We start from the raw sequence: 20,877 nt of genomic DNA, 5'->3' as shown, positions 1-20,877 counted from the left end.
CTGTCAATTTCTTCAGTTCGCTAAAAAAATAGCACTTAGGAGGAGGGAAAAAAAAAAAGTGCTGTTTTCACCTAAATCATAGCAACCAAGTCCAAAATACAGGGTATATGTCAACAAAATTATCCTATTTCTACCACATATACAAAGCTCAAAACACTTGCAGAAATTTCAAAGGCATGTCTCACATGTACACTCACCTCAACTGGGTCTCAAAATGGAGAAAAAAATACTTTGTCTTGTAGGACCACAAATTCTCCAGTCATACCTTAAAGTTTCCAAGAGCAAAAGACTCTGAACATAATTTCCATTTCAAAAATAGCCTATCCAAACTGGAGTAAATTAAATGAATATCTTCTCTCATTACATCTCTACACTTCCAAACACGGCACTCAGAGCCTCTTCTCAAAACTTATCTCAAAAATATTTTTGAAGTAAATACAAACGCTACCCTGTGCTGGGAGAAAAGGGGCAATTTTCCACATTCGGAAAGAGCACCGGTTCTTTGTTACGCAACAGGCGGCCTTCCTCAGCCTCAGAGCCTGTTCCTTTCTGTCCTGTGATGCCATCAGAATTCCTTAGGTCACTATTTTCTGGTTCGTTTCCATCATCTTTCACCAGTTTGCTTCCCCATTTGGGCAAACCAGGAGTATCTCTTCCTGTCTCCATTTCCCTGGGTTTTTATTTTTTTCCCTGCAGTTCAATGAAAAGTATTCTATGTTGATGTTGAAATGGTTGGGTTTTACCTTCATCCAAATAAAACTAATGAGCTCTTTTACTCTTAGAGTCATAATTATATTGAAATCTCTCTTTATCACTATAAAACTCAGCTGTTCTCCCCTGCACTCCTTGGCGATCTTTCTGTGGGCCTGTCAACATGCACCATGACTTAGTAGTATGGGGGGCATGAACAGACTTCTATGATACTCAATTATTTCTCCCTTTAAATTGGCCTTATCCTTCCCTCGTCCGCCATTCCACCAGGCTGGAACCCTCAGCCTGGATTTCCACTGTGGCCAACTCTCAAGTGCTTGTTTTTTTTTTGGGCACGGACTCCTACCGTCCTAACCAGGCTGACCTTCTGCCCGTCTGTGTCCTCCCCAGTGCTAGGTGCAGGGTCCCAGCCACCTCGTCAGCATCACAGACTCCATACTCTAGTCTCCCCAACGAGCAACACCCCTCCGAGCGGGCTCGATGCCGGACCTATGCTAACAATCACTCCTCTGCCCCCTCTACCCCTCACCGAACAGCAGCAACCCTCAAACAGCAGCTCAGATCTCACCTCCTAGGAGAACTTTCCTTGACTTTCAGCCCATACAGAACCCTGCTCTAGCTAATCTAAGAGTTCTTATCTGCATCATCTAATCAAACACAATTTAGGGGAACAGCAGCAGCAAAAGCTGTCAACAAGGATTTGCTACATCTCCCCAGGCAGGTGGGGGATACAGTGGGGATACTTGGTTTCTTTCCTATTCCTTTGGCTTGTTTATCCACATTCAGAACACAGTAGATACCAAATAATTTGAAAATTGGTTACTAGGTTTCTCTCTGCCAATGTAAAACTTTGAGTAGCTGTTTCTCCCTTATTTCTAGGTCCTCTATTAAAAATCTAACACAGAAATATACTGACAACAGAATGCTAAAAAGAAAACAACCCAATAAGGATAAACCAAAGTGTTAACAGACACGAAATGAAGATATATAGTTGGCAAGTAAGCAATGAAAGGATGTTTTGTGGCATTTAGGCTTGAGAGAAATGCCAGCTTAGAGCACAATGTGGTATCACTGCACACCTATCATGTTACCTACAGTCAAAAAGATTAGACTTACTCTCTCAAGCACTGACCACCATGGAATAGAACTGAAATACACATACAGCCTAGTGGGAACTTAAAATGGTGCAGTCTTCGCAACAACAGTTTGATAGTTTCTTAAAAACGAACCCTGCCTCTATCCTATGATCTAGCCATCCCACTTGTGGGTATTTATTGAAGAAAAAAATAACAGCATATGTCCTTACGAGATTGGTATGTGAAGATTTATGGCAACTTGATTTGGAAGAGCCCAGAGTGGAGACAACTCAAATCTCCAACAACAGGTGAATCAATTAAGAAACAGTAATAGCCACAAGTGAATACTACACAGCACTAAAAAGTACTTAGTGATACATGCACAACATGGATGAATCTCAAACATTTATTATGCTAAATTAAAGAAAAGAGGGCAGAATGTAAAGGCTACATAAAGGGCAGTTCCACTTGTAAGACAATCTAGAAACAACAAAACCACAGGAATGGGGACCTTACGGTGGGTGGGGTTTGTGAGTGCAGGGAAGGCTGAGTGATGAAGGGGTAACACAGGGTAAACGGGGAGCTGATGGAGCTGTTCTGTGTCTTTAATAAGCGGCGGTTACATGACTATGTACTTGGCAAACTTCACAGAACTGCACAAGAAAGAGTATCTTACTGTTTGTAAATTATAAATACACAAATGACCTCATAATAAAGACTAAGAATTTGTCACCATGTAGCTTGGAACACACCAATACCCACTACTCTATTATGTTGGCATTAGCAAAAGCAAGAAGAGCATCTGTTGACTGATTATTTCATGAAAATCCTAAAAATAAGCTGATAGAGGTCACAACAATTTTTTTTGCTAAACCTTCACTTGAACAGTAATTTTATTAACCTTATACAGTCACCACACTTAATCTAGTCACCCCAGATCCATACCTGCCCTCATCATAGCCCCCACAACCAACCATCCCTTTTACTCGTCCACTCAGCCAGGGTTCGCTGAGCAGCCCGTCGGCCCCTTGCTCTGGCTGAGGGACGGCCCTCGTGCAGGGAGACAGGTCACAGGTCTCTGATACTAGAAAGTTTCTGTCTAATTAGAAGTGAAGAAAGCAAAGTTGATTTCTGACAGGTGCGGGCTGTGAAGGAAACAAGAGAGGGGGAGCTGTGAGGAGGAGCCGGGTGGTGGCAGGGGGCACTGCCTTAGAGAACATGGCCGGGGAAGTTCTGGCCACCAGGTGACACTGAACTGATTCTGAAGTGACAAGAAATGGGCAGGAAACTAAAATCAGGGGCAGAGCCCTCAGGCTGAGGGAAGAGTAAGCAGAGGCCCCCGAGGAGGGGCAGGGTTGGCCTAAGCCACAGCAAGGGTCGGTGGGGAACCTGGTAAGGAGGAAACACAAAATCAGGTCGGCAGAGGCCCCACACCTGGCGCTTAGCAGGCCCTGGATGACTGGGCTGTATGCTGCTTGCCACAAGGAGCCACCGGAGGGCTGCATGTCAGCCTTATAATCTGATTGATGTTTCCAAAGAGCCCCATCTGGCTGCCTATTGTTTTGGGGGCAATCAGCTTCCTTCTGCTCTCCCTCCAGCCAGTGTTTCTTCACTGCCCTCAGGGCCTTCGCTAGCCCAGGACCTGCGGCTGGGGACATTCAGGTGTGTGGGGGTCCAACTCAGGACCCGGGAGAGGAGACCCCCGGGCCCAGCAGCGGCTCGGGTGGCTTCATGCAGGCCTGTCACATCACCCGAGGCCAGGTCCAGGACTGATGGCGAATCCCACCCTCCCCTCTGCAGCCCCACACCCATCCATCACTGCTTGCCCTCCTGGATGCCGAAGCCCCGTCTTGCCCCAGCTCCCTGCCCTCTTCACGCTCGCCTGTCCCCAAAATCCACACTCCGATCCTGTGCTGTGGTCTCTTCGCACTACTCTCTCCCCTCTCCTGCCTCCTCTTCACACTGAGCGCGCCTCCAAGAGCACCCACTGGGCCCGTCCTGCCCCTGCTCCTCTCCACGGGCCCATCCTCGGCCTCACCAGTCTAAGCGCACCCCCCGCCCCCCCCCCCCCCACTCTGCGGGCTCCACCTGGAGGAATCGCCAGCACACCTGTCACCAGCTCTAGGGTCTAATTCCTGGTCTTCCAGCCCCAGCCTCGGGCTTGGAGCCACTGCCTCCTACTGGAACCAGAAAGACAAAAGGGCGAGGGCCTCTCCCCTCAGCTCTGTTACCAAGCGCTTTGTAAGCGACTGGAAAAGGCAGGTGACCTCCTGGGCCTTGGCTTGGGTGTCTGTGCCCACAGAGGGCGGGATTTATTGGTGGCCTTAGAGATTCTAATTTGGAAATTCGAAGACTACGTGATTCTCCCCTCTGGCATCCATGACTCGGCACTATCTTGAGCCTCTAAACAACTCCCTGTCTCCTTTATTAGCTGTGTTGCTCATCCCCTAATTGGGGTTCTCTTCCTCCAAATCCCTAGCAGAATGCACTGGAAACTACACTTGAGTCAACTGTGCCTTCTCTTCCTGAGCAGAAGCAGCAGCACCCACACTGACCTCCTCCCCCACTTCTGAGGAGACCTCCCACACCTCCGCCCCTGTACGCCCTCCTGCAGGGAGAGCTCCTCCATCAGAGGTAGTTCTAGTTCTGGTACTTAAGAGTTCTGTAGCCCAGGCCAAGTCATCACTTCCTCTCCCAGCCTGCTCCTGACCGCTCCTTTCCTCCTGACTGCTCACCATCAGCCAGGACCACCAAGATCAGCCAGGACCACCAAGCTCTTCACAGGACTTTTCCCCACTATACACATACTTTTCACTTGTACTCAAATATCAACTCTTCTCCTTCCTCTTGCTTCACAACTGAGTCCTCAAGCCCTTCCACAAGCAGAGCAAAGTAGACATTCACAGCACTCGAGGTAGGGGTGGCCCTCCTGGGCATCGAGGTCAAGGGTGGCTGTGACGCCCAATGCAGGGAACCAGGACCCAAGGCGGGTGAAGACATCCCAGCGCAGGAGTCAACGGCCGAGCAGGGTGAGGAGGGTCCCCACGGGAGTGGGAGGTTAAGGCTCTGCAATCCATGGCATAGGGCAAGACCCCAGTCAGAGGGGAGAACAGTCAGGGGGATAGCCCTGGGAGGAACAACTAAGTCCAGACCTGGGGCAGGAGAAGTACAGATGGGCCTAAAGCGAAAAGGCGCTCAGAGGAGGATGGGAATGTGGTACAAGGACAGCGACCAGCTTGAATGGGCTCCCACTGGCTCCATCACCAGCAAGAGGAACATCAACAGTAGTCCGGGGGCAGGGGAGGGAGAGGCCACACAGGTGTCAACACAGGAGGCTTCTCGGGGTGCACACGTGTGATTCTGAATGGCGCACGCCTGACATCTGCATGACAGGGCAATGGGACCAACTTGAAAAAGACAAAAATGAAAGTTAAATCAAGGCATGGCATAACAAAGTTTGATGAAGAAAGGGACTTGTTTAGAATGTCAAAGTACCTCTCCCCAAAATACGGGGGAGAAGAGGAACGCTACTGTGGGGAACCTGAATTCAGCCCTGTAGCAGCACAAAGAGAAACTGGCCAGTGATGAGAGAACATCACAGTGATGAGAGAGCATCGCATTGACACCCAGATGTAATCACAAGGAAATAAACAAGAAGCACAAATGGAAGGACCTGCTAGGAAATAACTGCTCTTTACTCTTCAAAATCACTGTAAACTCAAACTCTGGAAAAGACTGGGGAGAGACTGTATACAACATGGCCAGGAAGCAGAATCCACAATTCTGAAGGGGCTCCTTTTGCTAGAAAAAGCATTATCGTACCAACTGGTAAAACCAGCGTGATGTCCAAGGCGTAGATGTCAGCAACTTAATGGCAATCTCTTGATGATGGTGGCGTGGGTTTGTAAGAGGCTGTCCTTGCGTAGAGTTCTTTGCAATGCACTTCTAATTTTTTGTTAGCTTATGATGATTTCAAAATAAAATTTTTATACAAAATTAACTCCTACAAAGGCGTCTTTGGTAATTTTTCCCATCTGTCCCTTTTTCACCGTTACCCGACAATCTTGCTGCAGACAATCGAGTCCCCAGTCCCCTGCACTGTTGCAATAACTTCCTAACGAGGCTCTTTATGCCCAATCCACCATCCAACCACTGCCTCATTAAGGTTTTTCCAAAGTGTCCTTTAGTTCATGCCACTTCCCTACTCCAACAGTTCCACAGCTCCTCATTACCTGCCAAATTAAGTACAAATTTCTTAGTTTCACTCCTTTCTAGCTCCAACTAACCTCTCCAGGCTCTCTGCCCCTGATTCCTTAAATTGCAGCCAGGCACACAGCTTGACCACACTTGGTATTTTCTGTCTCCAGGGTTTTTGCTCAGGAAACTCCCTCCGCCGGGAAGTGTCCACCAGAGCCCCTGCAAATTTTTCAAAGCTACATATAAACACCAGTTCTACACACCCTCAATCTCATTCTCTAAGACATTTTTTCAAGATAATCTTTTTTCTATCAGCATGCCCAAAGTCAACTTTGCCCATTCCTAGTCTCATTTCATTCTGTTTGAGGTTGCAATTTTTGTCTGTCTCAATAATTCCTAGTATATAAGGTGAGGTTACATACCAATGAATCATTAATGAAATTAAGTCATAGCCACAGTTATGAATTCAGATTGCCAGTTATTATCTCAGACTCTCTCCCTCGCGTATTAACATCTTAAGTATTCAATTACATTTTGTTGGTTTTCTTTTCTTAGACTAGAATTTTCTATTTCTTACACAAAATAAAATTTATTTCTCTTCTCTGCATAGAAAAGTGGTATGGTCTTAGCCATACTGCTGACTATCATAAATCCAGATGTTTCCACAGCATCAACTAAGTTAACACAAGTTTATACATAATTACATTTTTATCATTATTATGTTTGGAAAAAATAAAACTCTTAAATTAAAAACAAAATCTATACCTGAAAAATTTAAAAATAGAAATTCTAACATTTAATAGGAACATCTTACCTATTTAAAACTGAACATTTCATGAAATTTCAGAATGCAGTATACAAAACCATACAATTTAAATAAAATGAAATCAATGAAATCAAGAATCCAGTATTTTTCTCTCAATCTGATTTTAGTAAATGAAAGAAAGCAACACATTTAACAGCAGAGCTGAAATTTTATCAGTGGATGAGTAATATAAAACTAAAGACACAGTTCAATGTCTGGAAAAAAGTATTATTTTTTGGAAAAATAATGAATGACATCAAAGCATTAGGGGAAGTGAAGTGTTACTCCTAAATTACTGGTGGTCAATATAACATCTGCTATTACTCTGAAATTACATGGATGGAAAAGGTCAGACACACCCAGTATTTCAATATTGCAAAAGACATGAAATCTATAAATGACGACTCTCTGGGTCTCCGTTTCAGCAAACCACTGCCTATGGTGAATAATGGAGAATTATAAAAACTGCCTTAAATTGAATAATTTGAGTTTACTGAACAGAAACCATGGCTTCGATCACAACTTTTAAGCATGGTGTAAACAGTTCTAAATATTCCACTAACTTGGATGACATAAGGTAGACATACTGACATATAAATGTAGGGTACATGTGATACTAAGAGAAAACTACATAAAGAGTCACTGTACAGTGAATTGCACATAAAAAACACTGAAATTGTTTTGAACAAAATTATCACCCCCTTCACCAGAAATACCATAAATGAATGAAACATCAGGAGTCTTAATTCAACATCATTCTGAAAATATCATTAAAATGCTAACCTGGAGAAATTCTAAGTACATCAGCAATTTCAAAACGAAAATGAGACAAATTAGAAAATGTTCCATGTTTTCTAAGTAATTTTGTAATGGGTTAATGTGTCATACTAAGCACCCCTTCTCACTCTCCCAACCACACCATTTTTGCATTATACAGAGATATTTACATGTCCACGGTTGGTCTCAGGAAGTTTACAAAGCGACAGGACAAATTTTCTGACAAATGTTTAATTTTGAAGCTTTTGGTTTATTATAGAAGGTGAGTTTCAAAAAGCTCCAGGGAGAATTGAAAAATAAAAAAATAAGTTATTTACTAAATGGTTCCATTCATGGAAAACCATGTTAAGATAAATACCTAATTACTTGTCTTGGAAACTATCAGAACATCCCTTTTAAAACAGTGAACTTTAAATTCAAAAGTCATGCCACCAGTGGCTGTGACTATGCTATAAACATCTGATGTTGTGTCAACAGCAAAATACCATATCCAAAAGAATAGTATAAATTAAAAGAACAAGAAATGCTTGGTGAGTGTGAGATATTATCAGAGGAAAACATCAGATAAAAAAAATCTCTGCTTTAAAACAAGAGGTCACTCCTACTCACTTTTGCTTAATGGTACATGGTAATAAGCTCTTTCTATACAGATTACCCTGGTAGCTCCAAAGCTAGGCTTGTCACTAAAACCTACCCCCAAAGGTGTGAAGATCTACTCTTTGAAGTGTTAATATCCATTACTCGTGAGAAAAAATAAGGTCCCTCAACAGTTTCACTGGCAGACCCAGAGGCCATCCAGTTCAACTCGCCCCTTCAAAATGAAGAAACTGAGGCTCGGAAAAGTTATGACTCACTCCAGGTCAAAGTTTGTTTGTGTACCAGCCGGCAGCGAAACTCCAACCCACACACCAGCAGCAGGTCCGGCGTCCACCCTGAGCTTTACATCCAGCTTTGTCATAATTTACTTTGCCATTTAGCGCTCAGACAACCCAGTCACTGGAAATCATTAACAGACAGCTGACTTTGGTCACCACACTCGCTGAATACCCCTCCACTGAAATGAAGACAACATACTTCACAGCCATTACTCATATCGACCAGCCTGAAAAATTAATCCAGATGAGAATAATTTTTCTTATTTGAATGGGACACTACTGCCTCACCATAATTTGCAGTAAGGGTAACACAAAGAGACACCCTCTCTCTTCAATGACCTGGAAGGAATGTACAGGCTAAACAAGACCAGTGGTTTGGTATCTTAGGACATTTCTCCACTCTTAAAATGTATTAAGGATATCAAAGGGCTTTTGTTTTTGTGGATTATATCTAGTGACATTTACCATATTAGAGATTAAAACTAATATTTATTTTAGATCATTTTAAAATAAATTCCTACATGTTTATATAAACATTTGTTTATGAAAAAAGAAAAAAAAAAACCTATTTCCCCAAACAAAAAAACTCTGGTGAGAAGAGAGGCATTGTTTTACATGTTTGCGAGGCTATTGTCTCACTTAATGGAAAACAGCTGGCTTTTCATATCTACTATTGCATTCAGAGGGTGATAAGTTTGGGTTCAAGTAATGAAGAAAATCTGCTTCAACAGCTATACTGTTGGAAAAAGGAACATTGTAATGGTTTTTCCAGTGAAGTGTAGATACATTTCTTTGCTGCTACATTGAAACTACATTTGAAACTACAGTAAGTAGATTTTTAAAGGTTAGTGGCCATGTGGAATCTGGAACTGTATCAATGGACTTTTCTTACACTATTACATTTAAATCCTTGGGTCTGTCTTCAATTTTGAATAATGAACCTTTAGCCAAAGTAGGATTTTTTACTCCATGAGCCTCTATGAAAGGATCTCAAGAAGCCCAAACTATACTTTGAGGTCTACAAGAAAAGAGCTTAAAGTTCAACCTAAAAATGAAAGATATTATTTAACCTACAAGCAGCTATGTACTGCCTTGATCCTTTCCAATCTTTAACTCATTAATTTAGTCAACATTCCCCTGGAATGCTGGATCATCATTAACATAAACTGTAAAATAGCCAAAGGGTTGTCCATTGGTCAAAGACAGGGAACCAATGAACCATGGATGAAGTTACATTGAGTAATATACAGATTGAAATCTAGAAAATGGTCCAAGTATCTTCCAATCCTTGAGAATTTATCCTGAGAAAGACCAAAGCAAATAGATTTGGGTAATATTCACACCAAGAAAAATGTAAATAATTAGTAATCTGTAAGAGACTTTAAATGAGATTAAAACTTTGATGTTAAAGTTTTAGGAAAACTGATATTAACAGTAACCATTTGTATGTGGACAGAATGAATCCCAAAAAGTATATCAACAAGTACATACATAATTTGGAAATACTCAAGAAGGGACACCAGACAAAACCTCCAGGGCCTACAAAGGAAGGAATGTCAAAGTTGCTGAGATTATATGTTCAAGGTGATGGGTTACTGGACTGTAAAGAGCTTCATAGATGGAGTGTGAAAACTACCATTTAAATAGTAGAAACAAATATGAGAAAATTAATTATTGCATTTACTATACATCTAGTATTTCTACTAGAAATTTCACTAGCTAAAGCATCAGCCTTCAAATTAGAAGAGCATAAATAAAAATGTAGTCACAAATCTATGGTGCCTAATTATAAAAAAATCAATGGAAATTAATCATAGGTTGATCAACAAATATTTCCTTTATGTATATTTTTTAAAGGATTTTGTGATAGAAAACCAAAGAAAGGGAAACTAACAATTATGGAAATGGGACTCAATGTTCGCCATAATAGCTAAAATGTATATACTGTATACTATGTGCCACTGCTATTCAAAATGCTTCTCATAATTTAAGTCACTTCACTGTCTTAACTACCTATTTAACCCCCTTTTTACCGATGAGAAAACTAAAGCTCAGACATGAGAAGGGATACGCACAGGGACACAAAACAAGTGTCCAGCCACAGTTTTAGCTACCAGGCTCTACTCCCTCACACTAACTCACCAAAAACATCACTCAAAAAGTATCCACATCATGTTCCAAACTTCCTTGTCTGGAAGTAAAACAAAGTATTCCAAGAACACACACTGAGTTAGGGCCGATGAAGACCATGTTATCTCATGACTGTGTTACCGTACAGAATTGAGAGTCTAAGGTAGTATTGGAATGGGAATGAATCGTTTATGCTATTGAAAGTTATAAGAATGTATCCTGTATGGTAGGTTTGCTTCCATAAAAGCAAGAAGAGCAAGGAGTGAGTCAAAGAAAGGGGGAAAAAAGCAGAATTAAAGTTTTGCTGGGTTAAAAAAAAAAAACAAAAAACAAAAACCAGGGTGAAAGGTATAGGAGAAAGGATAGTAAACCCTACATCCTGTCAAAAGGATGGACCGATTTCCCACAAAATAAGTGTTTAAGAAAAAATAGCCACATACTTCTGATGCCAAAAGGATGAACTGTATGTAGGAAATCTATTCTTTATATGTTCAATAAAAGATCATTTATTACAACCATGTAATAAAAATAGTACTGAAGCAAAGTCCAATGCAAGTGTTCATTATATAACTTAGAACCACCCTTTACAGTCATATCTAAAACTTCTTCCTTATTTTTTCTAAATATATACAATGTGCCATCTACAACAAGGAAAGCCAAGAGATCTTTTACAGTAAGGAATGTCTTCTGCAGACCTTAAAAGTCTAAACTAAACCACCTGAAAACTGCAGTGACATGTTTCACTTCCAATATAAGAGAGCAGGACTGCCCACTTAGTAATTTCAGATGCGCTGACTCTTTAAAAACCCTTAACATTTAAGGAAATGATTTATTTGGGTTGTTACTTGGGTTGAAAACCACAACTTACAATTAACTGACCTAGAAAAGGATGAAGAGAGTGGGGGAACTTGTGGGTAACAGATTTGGGGTTCATCTCATTTTTCCCAATGAAGTGATTACTAAAGAAAGCCAAGAAGAAACTCAGGCCGCAAAGAAACTACATTAGAGTGATTTTAGTTAGTCAGTATACAGCTAATGAACAACAACCAAAAACAAACAAACAAACAAACAAACAAACAAAAAAAAAAAACAGCACAAGTCCACTAAAGTCAACATAGTAACAGGCAGCAGAAAACTTTTCCAAACACCTGCAACAGGCACTATGGGGGAGAAACACCTACATACTCTCCTTGAAAATCAATTCAAATGTTTTCTAAGAAATTTTAAGAACTCTTTGTTTTTTCTCTTTCTGTTACAAAAATGCAGGGGAAGGCATGACCTGACCAAACTTCAAAATAAAACGGTAAACTGAAATGTGTTCAAATTTCCAACTGTAAAGAAAATGCCAATTTCCAACATTTTATCAAAGCCCACTTTCCGAAAACGAGATGAAAAGGTCAACCTACCTTGACACGTTTTCTGGAATGTATTCGAGAACCGGATATCCGTCGCTTCTCCGAGCTGACAGGTCACCGTGTGGTTTCCAGGATTCCACCAAGGTGTTGACAGGTGCAAAGGAACTCAGGTGTTGGAACGACTGGTCTCTCGCCGATCGTGACAGAGAGATGGTACCTTGAGCACCAATCCTGTAGTGAAAGGACTGTCCCCCGGAATTCACCCCAACGATGGCGGAGGAGGGGATACTGGCCTCGGGGTAATAGCTCCCATCATCCGGTTCTTGCTTAATCCCCATTGGGAACCCACTGCCCTCACAGCTCCCATCAAAGCCGGGCACCGGTGGTCCTAAAATTCCTGATAGAGAATAATAGTCTTTATCATCCATAAAGGAAAAATACGAGCCATCCATGAATGGAAACGGGTTTACTGGGGGATTCCCTTTAAACGAGGTGCCTGAACACGAGTGCTTGGTGGGTTCTTGCTTTACTGGTACCGAGAAGGGGGACTCCGAGCTGATCTTGCTGCCCCCTCCTAGACACGAGCTGCCGAAGGCTCCATCAGGCTCCGCCTTGATGTACTGGACGATGTTCAGCGGGCCCGAGCCGCCGTTGGAGATGGCATTCTCCACGTCCTCGGTCTTAGGGAAAGGGACCTCGGGGGCACCTTTCTCGTGTGTGTCTGGACTGGGGACCACATCCCGGGCTGCCACGGCCCCGGCAGGGGTGCCCGAGGCGGCGTAGCCGAAGGCATTGTTGAGAGGGCTACACATGGACCCCACGGTACTGGCCGTGGGGCTGGAGAGCGCGGACCTGTTGTTGGAAGGGCTGGACACGGAGCACCTTGAGTTGCTGATATTAGCAGGGCTGGACACAGAAGATCGCAGAGGGACATTGTTGGGACTGGACACCGGAGATTTTACGCTGCAGTGACTCGGAGGGCTGGAGATGGGGGACTTCATGCTACTCAATGGACTTGAGAGAGGGGAGCCCACGTTGCTGGCGTGTGCTGGGCTGTGCGACCTGGAGCCCCGGTTTTCCACGTTAGGGGAGCACGTCAAAGGAGTCCCCTGGGTGATGGGGCTGTGCACTGTGAAATTGCCAAAGCTGGCCGAGGTGGAGGACACGGGGTTGATGCCAGCGGGGCTGCACCCCGAAGAGGTCAAGTTCAGCGGGCTGCACACCGATGGGCTCTTCTCGTGGCCAGCCAGGGGGCTCTTCACGATGGCCCGCATGACCCCCCCATTCACAGAGCTCCCCGAGTCAGACATGAAGGATCGCAGGGGCCGGCTCACACCACCGAGAGTGGAAGGACGATGGCCATTTTCTTTGTAAAATTTCACCAGCTGGTCAACGTTTTGGCTCAACTTCGCTGGACTCGTGCCTCCTTGGTGCTGCTGATCGTAGGCGAAGTCAGCATCTCTCACGGAATCCATGTACAAACCCATGGACTCAGCCACAGTCGCAGAAAGTTCCTTAGACTCCAGCTCGGTTTTAATATCAGATGTTAAAATCCCAGAACGGTGACTGTCTTGCTGAATGCAAGGGAGTAGTTCATGTTTTTCTTTGCTGCTTCCTTGAGTACTGTTGTTTGGAATAGCACCGGAAACACAGCTTACGTTGACAATCTCCATGTAGTTGTTCTCATCGGTTCTCTCCGTGGACCCCAGCGAAGAGCGCTCCACAGTCTGAGAAACTTGACCCCACCGTCTGTCCATCTCTAGACCTTCCGGGAGACTGTGGTAGCCTTTGGTCTCCATAGCTAACAAATAAATGTAAATTAAAAAGTTAGTCATGTGTAGCAACATTATTCCAAAGGACCCTCTAAAATTGCAGTTACGGAGCTAGACATATTTACACGGTCTCCTTGTTAAAAGCAACACGGACAGTGATATTCAAAGTTGCTATCTTTTTAAGTGCTGATATAACAGCTTTGACTATAACAAGAATATAAGCGATCATATAAAACTATTTTGCATCTAAATAAAAGCAATATATATATGCTATAATACAGGTTTTAGAGTTTGCAAAGAACATTTACAAATGTGAGAACTTATTTAGTATTCAAAGTAACCCTGGAGACTGATGAGGCAGAGAAGGAAACTGAGGACTAAGACAGAGGTAGGTGACTTGCGCAAGGTCAAGGACGTAGTAGGTACAAAGCTGAGTTTAAATCTTGTCACTCCAAAGCTTTTGGAGTCTTTGCAGCATATGGAAGCTGCTTTCCATAGCTAATGCATGGCTTTATTAAAAGCAATAAAGAGATGCAACTGATGTTAACATTTCCCAATATATATTGATCAACTAAATTGTCACAGGAGAAATTAAAAATTACTGAAGAACAATGATTTTCTTAAAATGGACTCGTGATAAAGACAATTTAATATTAATTTTGAAAGGTGATGTTTCCTATCTCGTTAAAGCAGATTAAGAGCCCAGGAAGTCTCTGAAAACTTGAAAAAGCAGAGACTCTCTGGTCTGTATTTCAACACTAGTTAGGATTTTCTCATGCACCCTAACCTAGTGGTTTCTCTGCTAAAAACACTCCCAACAGACATTTTTATTCTCAACAGTCAATGGAGGAAGTTCAAGATGGGTCTTCACAATTTATGTGTTCATTCATTCAACAAATATTTATCAAGTGTGTGTTACATCCTGGGCTTACAACCAGTCACTGAGTCTACAGTGGTAAACAAGAGGGGCACAGCCCCACCCTCAGGGAACCCTCAGGACTGCTTCAGACATGCAATCAAATCCATTGGCTCGCTATTTGAATTTCTTTTATATATAAAATTATTACAATAGGCTATATTCTTATAATTCTTATTCGTGATATAATTCAAAGCAACATTATTAGCCTCACATATATAATTTATGCTGACAAACAACCCTGTACGTTGGTAAAAGTATTATGCAATGACACTAGTGAGGAAACTGAGTCACAGATCATACAGCAAAGTGGCAGAGTGGGAATATCTGACTTCTAGTCTGTCCCCACCCACCAAGGTATGTCAGCCTTGGCACTACTGATGTTTTGGGACCAGGTAATTCTTTGTAGTGGAAGTCAGTCCCAAGGCACTGGGCACTGTAAGATGTTTAGGGGTATCCCCGCCTCCTACCCACTAGAGGCCAGCAGCACTCCTACTCAGATTTACCAATCAAAAATGTCTCCAGATGTGGCTGATGACCCCCCCAGCTGAGATCCACTGCTCCAAAACACATATCCAAGGAAATCAACTCCTTTTCAGAACAATTTTTGTATATTTTAATATTTTAAACTCATAAAATCTTCATGCAGTCTTCAAATCCTTTCAGATGGGTAGGTGATCGCTGACTGAAATAAAGGTCTGTATCTCAAAGATGCAGTTTCTGCAGTTTTGCACAGATATTTTGCAGGCCTCTCTTCCTCTACCTCCATCCTCTTTACCTGCCTTTCATAAAAAAAAATTCATTAAAAAATAACAAAATTCGGAAGTCTATTTGGTATAGAACTTATACTAGAGAAATATAATAATTATACTAAATTGGCATTAGATACCTAAGGCTTAAAATAAAATTTAATGCCCAAACTGTTTAAGTATTGTAATTACCTCTTACTTTTTTGTGTCCTGCACTAGATTTTAAGTTCTGAGAAGACAGAAAACTCATCTATTCACTTCTATAAACTAAGCAGATAGCATCGTGCAAATAAAAAAAAAAATCAAGCTTCTATAATCATCACTTGACAAGTTGTGCACATTAAAATCTACCAGTTATAGAGAACAGCATCCTTTTACTTGAACATTCATTATTCCACAAGTTCCTAATCACAAACTAATCACAAATCAGTGGAAAATATGTCAAATTAAAGTCTGACGTGGTGCTCTGGCAATTCTAGCCAAATCTTCAGAGTGGATGAAAGCCAAATAAAAGTTGCAAAAAATATAATAGTGAACTCGGACCTAAATCACAAATAATAAAGGAATGGTCTATCTACTTAATAGAAAAAACATTTACTCAGAGCCATGCATGGAAAAACACCTTGTACATGTGCGCTGCTGCTACTTCTACCCAAGAATATTCTGCCCTCCCCATATCTAACTTGAATGGATGTATATCTAAGGCATATGTGTCCGTGGTTCAAATTTATTGAACACCCTAGGAAACTTGTCTATTCATGTTCAAAACTAAGTATCTTCCATGTATCTTGCCCTCCCCCAACCATGTCCCTAAAGCACATGCCCTGTTAGTGAAATGCACCACCCTCTCCACCAAGGCCTGGAAGTCAGCCTTCCCTGGGACTTGCAGAGGCCACCACTCCCACACCTACAGCCCAGGCCCTAGGCAACAGGCCTATCTACAGGCCCCTGGGTCTGAAGGGGGATCCTCATCTGATCTTCTATAAAAATCTATCCACCAAATTGTCTTTTGGAAAGGAAGATCACTTACTTCTTAGAAGTTTCACAGAGTAAAGCTGCATGCTAAATCTCCTGGGGAGTTCCAAGGTGCAGAAATCTTTTTCCTTGTTAATCGAACATTCCCAACATAATTTGGCCACTGTGTCCTATTTGCACAGAACGCCTGCTAATATTCTGGGGGACAATTTCCATACTGGTCCTAAGGCTCAAGCCACATCTCAGATGTGTGGGGCTCTGTGAAGATTTGCAGAGAAACTATATTGGAGATGGCCACAAGGTCAATCTTAAAGCACTCTACAAGGAAACACCTTATCAGCTAACATCATGCAGCTGATCACCATTTTCCAAGTCCTGTTTGGCTAGCCTTGAATGCCCTTAACAATAATATAAAACAACCTGCATTTATTGGAGAGAGGCTATCATTAAAGAATTTGCAAAAGGTTTTCTTAAATCTAAATGAGGGCTTGTTTGAGGTACTGTTCTCATCTACCAATTGAATACAGCTCTCCACAAAGAAAATAGAGCAAAGGTTGGCAACAGTCAAACACAAAAGAATGGAGGGCGTCTAACTAACATCTGTGTGGCTTCCATTGCAAACATTTTCAAAGATCAGGATTTTTAAAAATTAGGTTTACTGAGATATTTTATGCACAATACCGCTATTACTTAATTCATAACTATTATTTAATTCATAACTCTATTATTTAATTTATAACTCTATTATTTAATTCGTAAACAAATGAACCAGATTAGGAATTTGTTTCCTGCGTTGTCCAGGAAACCCAGGTTGTCCTTTTGGAATTGGCATACTGACTATGGCTGGAGCAGAAACTTCAGTCAACCTGAACTTAGTAGCAGATACTGAACATATTAACTGATGAATATGATGCTCATAGAACTTATTATCCAGAGAGTAAAGGGAAAGTTTGTTACTAAAGTATAAGATGAGGCAGATACTGGTTTACAAATCTAGCTTTCATTGCATCAAACTTGTCTCCCTCACAATGGAAACTATAATAGAGACCCTCTAGGGACAAAGACAAAAATATTATACCCCTTTAATTTTCCTACTAGTGCTCTCTCCCCACAAAATATAAAGAAATTTCACATAAAGGGAAGCACTCATAGAAGCGCTACCTTAAACCAAATATATGCTCTTAAGCACAATTTTTGCAAAGGAAAAACTGAGTTTACAATGTTTTGTTTTACAGTCTGTTTTATAAATTCTTCCTTTCCCTGAGCAGTTTTTTTTTTTCCAGGAATATTAACAAAGATTCCTGCAAATTTGCATAAAAATACTTTCACTTTTAATATCCCCCCAACATAGTCCCATTTTCAATGCAACCTTTCCTATAATTATTTCACTATAATAGGACCGTTTAAAAACAGAACTTTAAGAATGTTATAATGTTCACTGGCTGCAGAGTATCAAAGTTCACTTTTTATTTTTCTGCTATGCCCACTGCATACCTATTAGTATGTTCTCCGCTTTTACAGATGAGGTAAATGATAGAAACCTGCCCAAGGTCACCCAAGAGAGCTGGAGAACCAGTTAGAACTGAGCACACCTGATTTCTATTCACTCACCTAATTCACTGAGCCACCTGATCTTTCTTAAATCCCCAAACAAAACTATTTCCCTTAAAGGAAAAAGCTCCCCACCTAGATTATTAAAAAACAAAAAACAACACAACAACAAAACTTTTCTCCTGAAATATTTTCATGACAGCGCGCCATGAAGCCAAGTATAAAATTAAAACTTCACAGCACACCTTCACAGATGGAGGAAGCTGGTATCATTACTATGCAAATATCGTCAATAACAGCACCTGGAGAAAAGGCCTTTACAAACGCTTCAAAGCAATTTAGGGCATCTGAAAGCCAGCGATCCCCAAACCTCGGGGCTATCAAAAGTTTTCCTAACTTCCATGTGATAACAAACAGTTAAACCTGGCGGTGCCACTGACCAATATAACTTACACCTGATCCTTGAAAATTCAGCAGGAAAAGCCACGCACCCAACATCAGTTAGGCGGGTAAGGATGCCACCCAAAGCAGCTTCACCTCCTCTGGTGGCCCAAACATTCAACGGATGCCCCGGAAAGCAAAGCCTCTTCTCAGGACTTTCGTGAATACGAGGCAGAGGGAAGTGCACGAATTGCCAGTGCGCCCTTCCACCAGTATCTATCAGTCTCCGTATCTCCTTCAACTGCCCTTATCGGCTACACCTCCAGCTGAGATGTGGGTGCTTCCGCAATGGACAGAGGAAAGAAACACTATTCAAGCGTCCTTTAAAACGTGCACCAGGAAAGCGATGTGAAACACATCTTTGCGGACAGGGAAGGGTGGCAGACCTCCCACTGCCAAAGGCGGCTGCAAGCTGCTCGTTCGAGGGCATTTATCCAAAGTGGCCAAACTTTCCCAAAATAGTCCTCTGGCGGCCCAAGGGGGGAAAAAGTGGAAAACCCAAACAAAACAACAAGCCCACAGCACCCTCCCGACCGAGCCTCCGGGTTACGCAGCCGCTTCTCCCTGCAAAGCGCACGCTCCCGCGCCGCGGCCGCACGCCGAGCCGGGCACCCCGCCGCGCGCCCCTACACACCTGCCTCGGCCGGGGTCCGCGTCTCCGCGTCTACCTGTTGCAGCGCTCGCCTACGCCACGACACCCCCGCGGCGGAGCCCCCTCACATCCAGCCACATCCAGGCCGGCGAGCGCCGCTCTCCCTGCTGCAGGGGAGCCCGGCAGCCACGCTCCTGCACCCAGGTGCCTGCACGAGCTTCCTCCGAGCAGCCAGAAGTTGGCTGGCGTCTCCCCAGTCCAATGACACCCGGGGCACCGAGGGACGCGAGGAGGAGGGGGCAGGAGCAGGGGCAGGGCCACGGCCAGGGCCAGGGCGGGCGCAGCAGGGAGGGAGCCAGGCGGAGAGGGCGGGCGAAAGCCCGGAGGGGGAGTGGGCCAGCGCCGGGGCCGGCCCTTTTAAAAGCGGGTCACATGTCCACATAGAGTTCAGGTTGCCTACCCGCCCCCCCGGAGCCCTTCCCATTGGCCCGGAGGGAAGCCAGGCTCCACGCTGCACGGGTCAGGCGAGCTGCTCATTGGGCCGGGCGCGCTGTCAGTCTCCGGGAGGCGACATGACTGATACAAAGTTGCTGCGACACAGCCTGGACTCCGCAGCTCCCTTAAAGCCGCAGCACCGGCGGGCGCCCGGGGTGAGGGCAGGGAGACGGCCGCGGGCACCGGGCGCCCTCCGCGCGCGCCACCGCCCCAAACTCGCGCGCGCCCCCCACCCCACGCGGCTCCCCTCCCGCCCGACCCCGGGATGCCTGCAAAGACGTGCAAAGTGTGGGGACGCGGAGAAGTCATTTTTACCGCGGGCAGTCCGGGCGGTGCACCCTCCGGCTCTCCACCTGCAGCGCCAGGTGAGCGGCAGCCCAGCCCCAGGCGCCGCCCACTGCGCTCGTGCGCAGCGGGGAACCCCGGGCGGGCTTCGCGCGACCCAGCACCTCCCCGGGCTCCTCTGCGGGCCCCTTTGCTGGGTCCTGCGAGTTACCTCCAGCAAGGCAGTCGCAGCGTCCGCTGCCAGCGAGCGAGAGGAGCACGTTCCCACTCAGTTTGAATTTCCTTGGTGCAAACGTGCAGGGGGGGAAATAAGCGGGTGATTTCAGAGCAGGCAAAGCCCTTTAAACATGCCCTCCCTCCCTGCCCCCCCCCACAAAAAAAAAAAAAAGCAAGCCAGGGTCAAGAGCAGCTGGGCTCCTTCCTTATAATTTTGTTGCTGTATTTACTGCTTCAGGATTGGGTTTTTCCATTAGCTCCAATGGAAGGAGCGAACCATCGAGGATATTCACTTCTCCATGGTGGGTGGGAGGGGGTGCACATTATGGGGAGCAACATACAGCGGGAGGAAAGGAAGCAAACTATGTGCTCAGGATCCAGCGTCTGCAGAAGGAAATTTCGGTTTCCCTCCAGCCGCCCCCACCTGGACTCCCTCCCGCCCACCCCAGCGCCGTAGTTACTAAGCAGAAGGATGAGCTGCTTAACTTTGATTTCTCCGGACTTTGAGGCTCCGCTTACGAAGCTCCGTTTCAGGCTCCCGGCTGGCCCAGAGTCCCATCAGTGACGTACACCCCCAAATCGGGACCCCCGGCCCCCCGCTGCCCGGCGCCGGCGGCTGTGCAATCGCCCTCCTCACCCTCGTCCCGCACCCGCCAAAGTCCTGGGGCGCAGAGTCATCCGGTGCCCACAGGCCCTTCCTCTCCCTGCAGTTGAGCGTCCAAACCCTGACCCCGAGGAGACTCCACGTAGAAACTCAGGCGCTCCCCACGGGGACCCCCCCCCCGGCGGCGGGCAGCACCGCGGCGGCGCGCGCGAGCAGGTCCGGACCCCTACTCCGGTGCCCGGCGGCCCTCGACGCAGAGAGTCCCCGCCAAGTGCCCCAACTTTCCCGCGGGGCCCGGCGAGAGCTCTCCCCACGGCATCGATCGCGCCCCGGCCGCGCGCGGGCGGCGGGCGGC

General features: G+C 44.6%; 1 protein-coding gene across 1 annotated transcript in view; it reads right to left on the bottom strand.

Moving 5' to 3' along the window:
- The window catches only part of NR3C2 (nuclear receptor subfamily 3 group C member 2), a 290,543-nt gene extending 274,111 nt beyond the window's left edge, over positions 1 to 16,432 (bottom strand). Inside the window, exons 1-3 of the mRNA XM_037497992.2 lie at positions 16,394 to 16,432; positions 15,121 to 15,396; positions 11,978 to 13,727 (exon numbers count right to left, since the gene is read on the bottom strand). Of these exons, the coding sequence (XP_037353889.2) occupies positions 11,978 to 13,727; positions 15,121 to 15,187 (1,817 nt within the window). The 5' untranslated portion in view covers positions 15,188 to 15,396; positions 16,394 to 16,432. The remainder of the gene's footprint in view (positions 1 to 11,977; positions 13,728 to 15,120; positions 15,397 to 16,393) is intronic.
- Between the last annotated feature and the right edge of the window lie 4,445 nt (positions 16,433 to 20,877).

The sequence above is a fragment of the Talpa occidentalis genome, unplaced genomic scaffold (assembly GCF_014898055.3).
Source record: "Talpa occidentalis isolate TD23 unplaced genomic scaffold, MPIMG_talOcc4v2.1 talOcc4.8, whole genome shotgun sequence".
NCBI lineage: Eukaryota > Metazoa > Chordata > Mammalia > Eulipotyphla > Talpidae > Talpa > Talpa occidentalis.
Note: the sequence above shows the minus strand (reverse complement) of the source record. Positions and strands in the feature narration are given on the sequence as shown.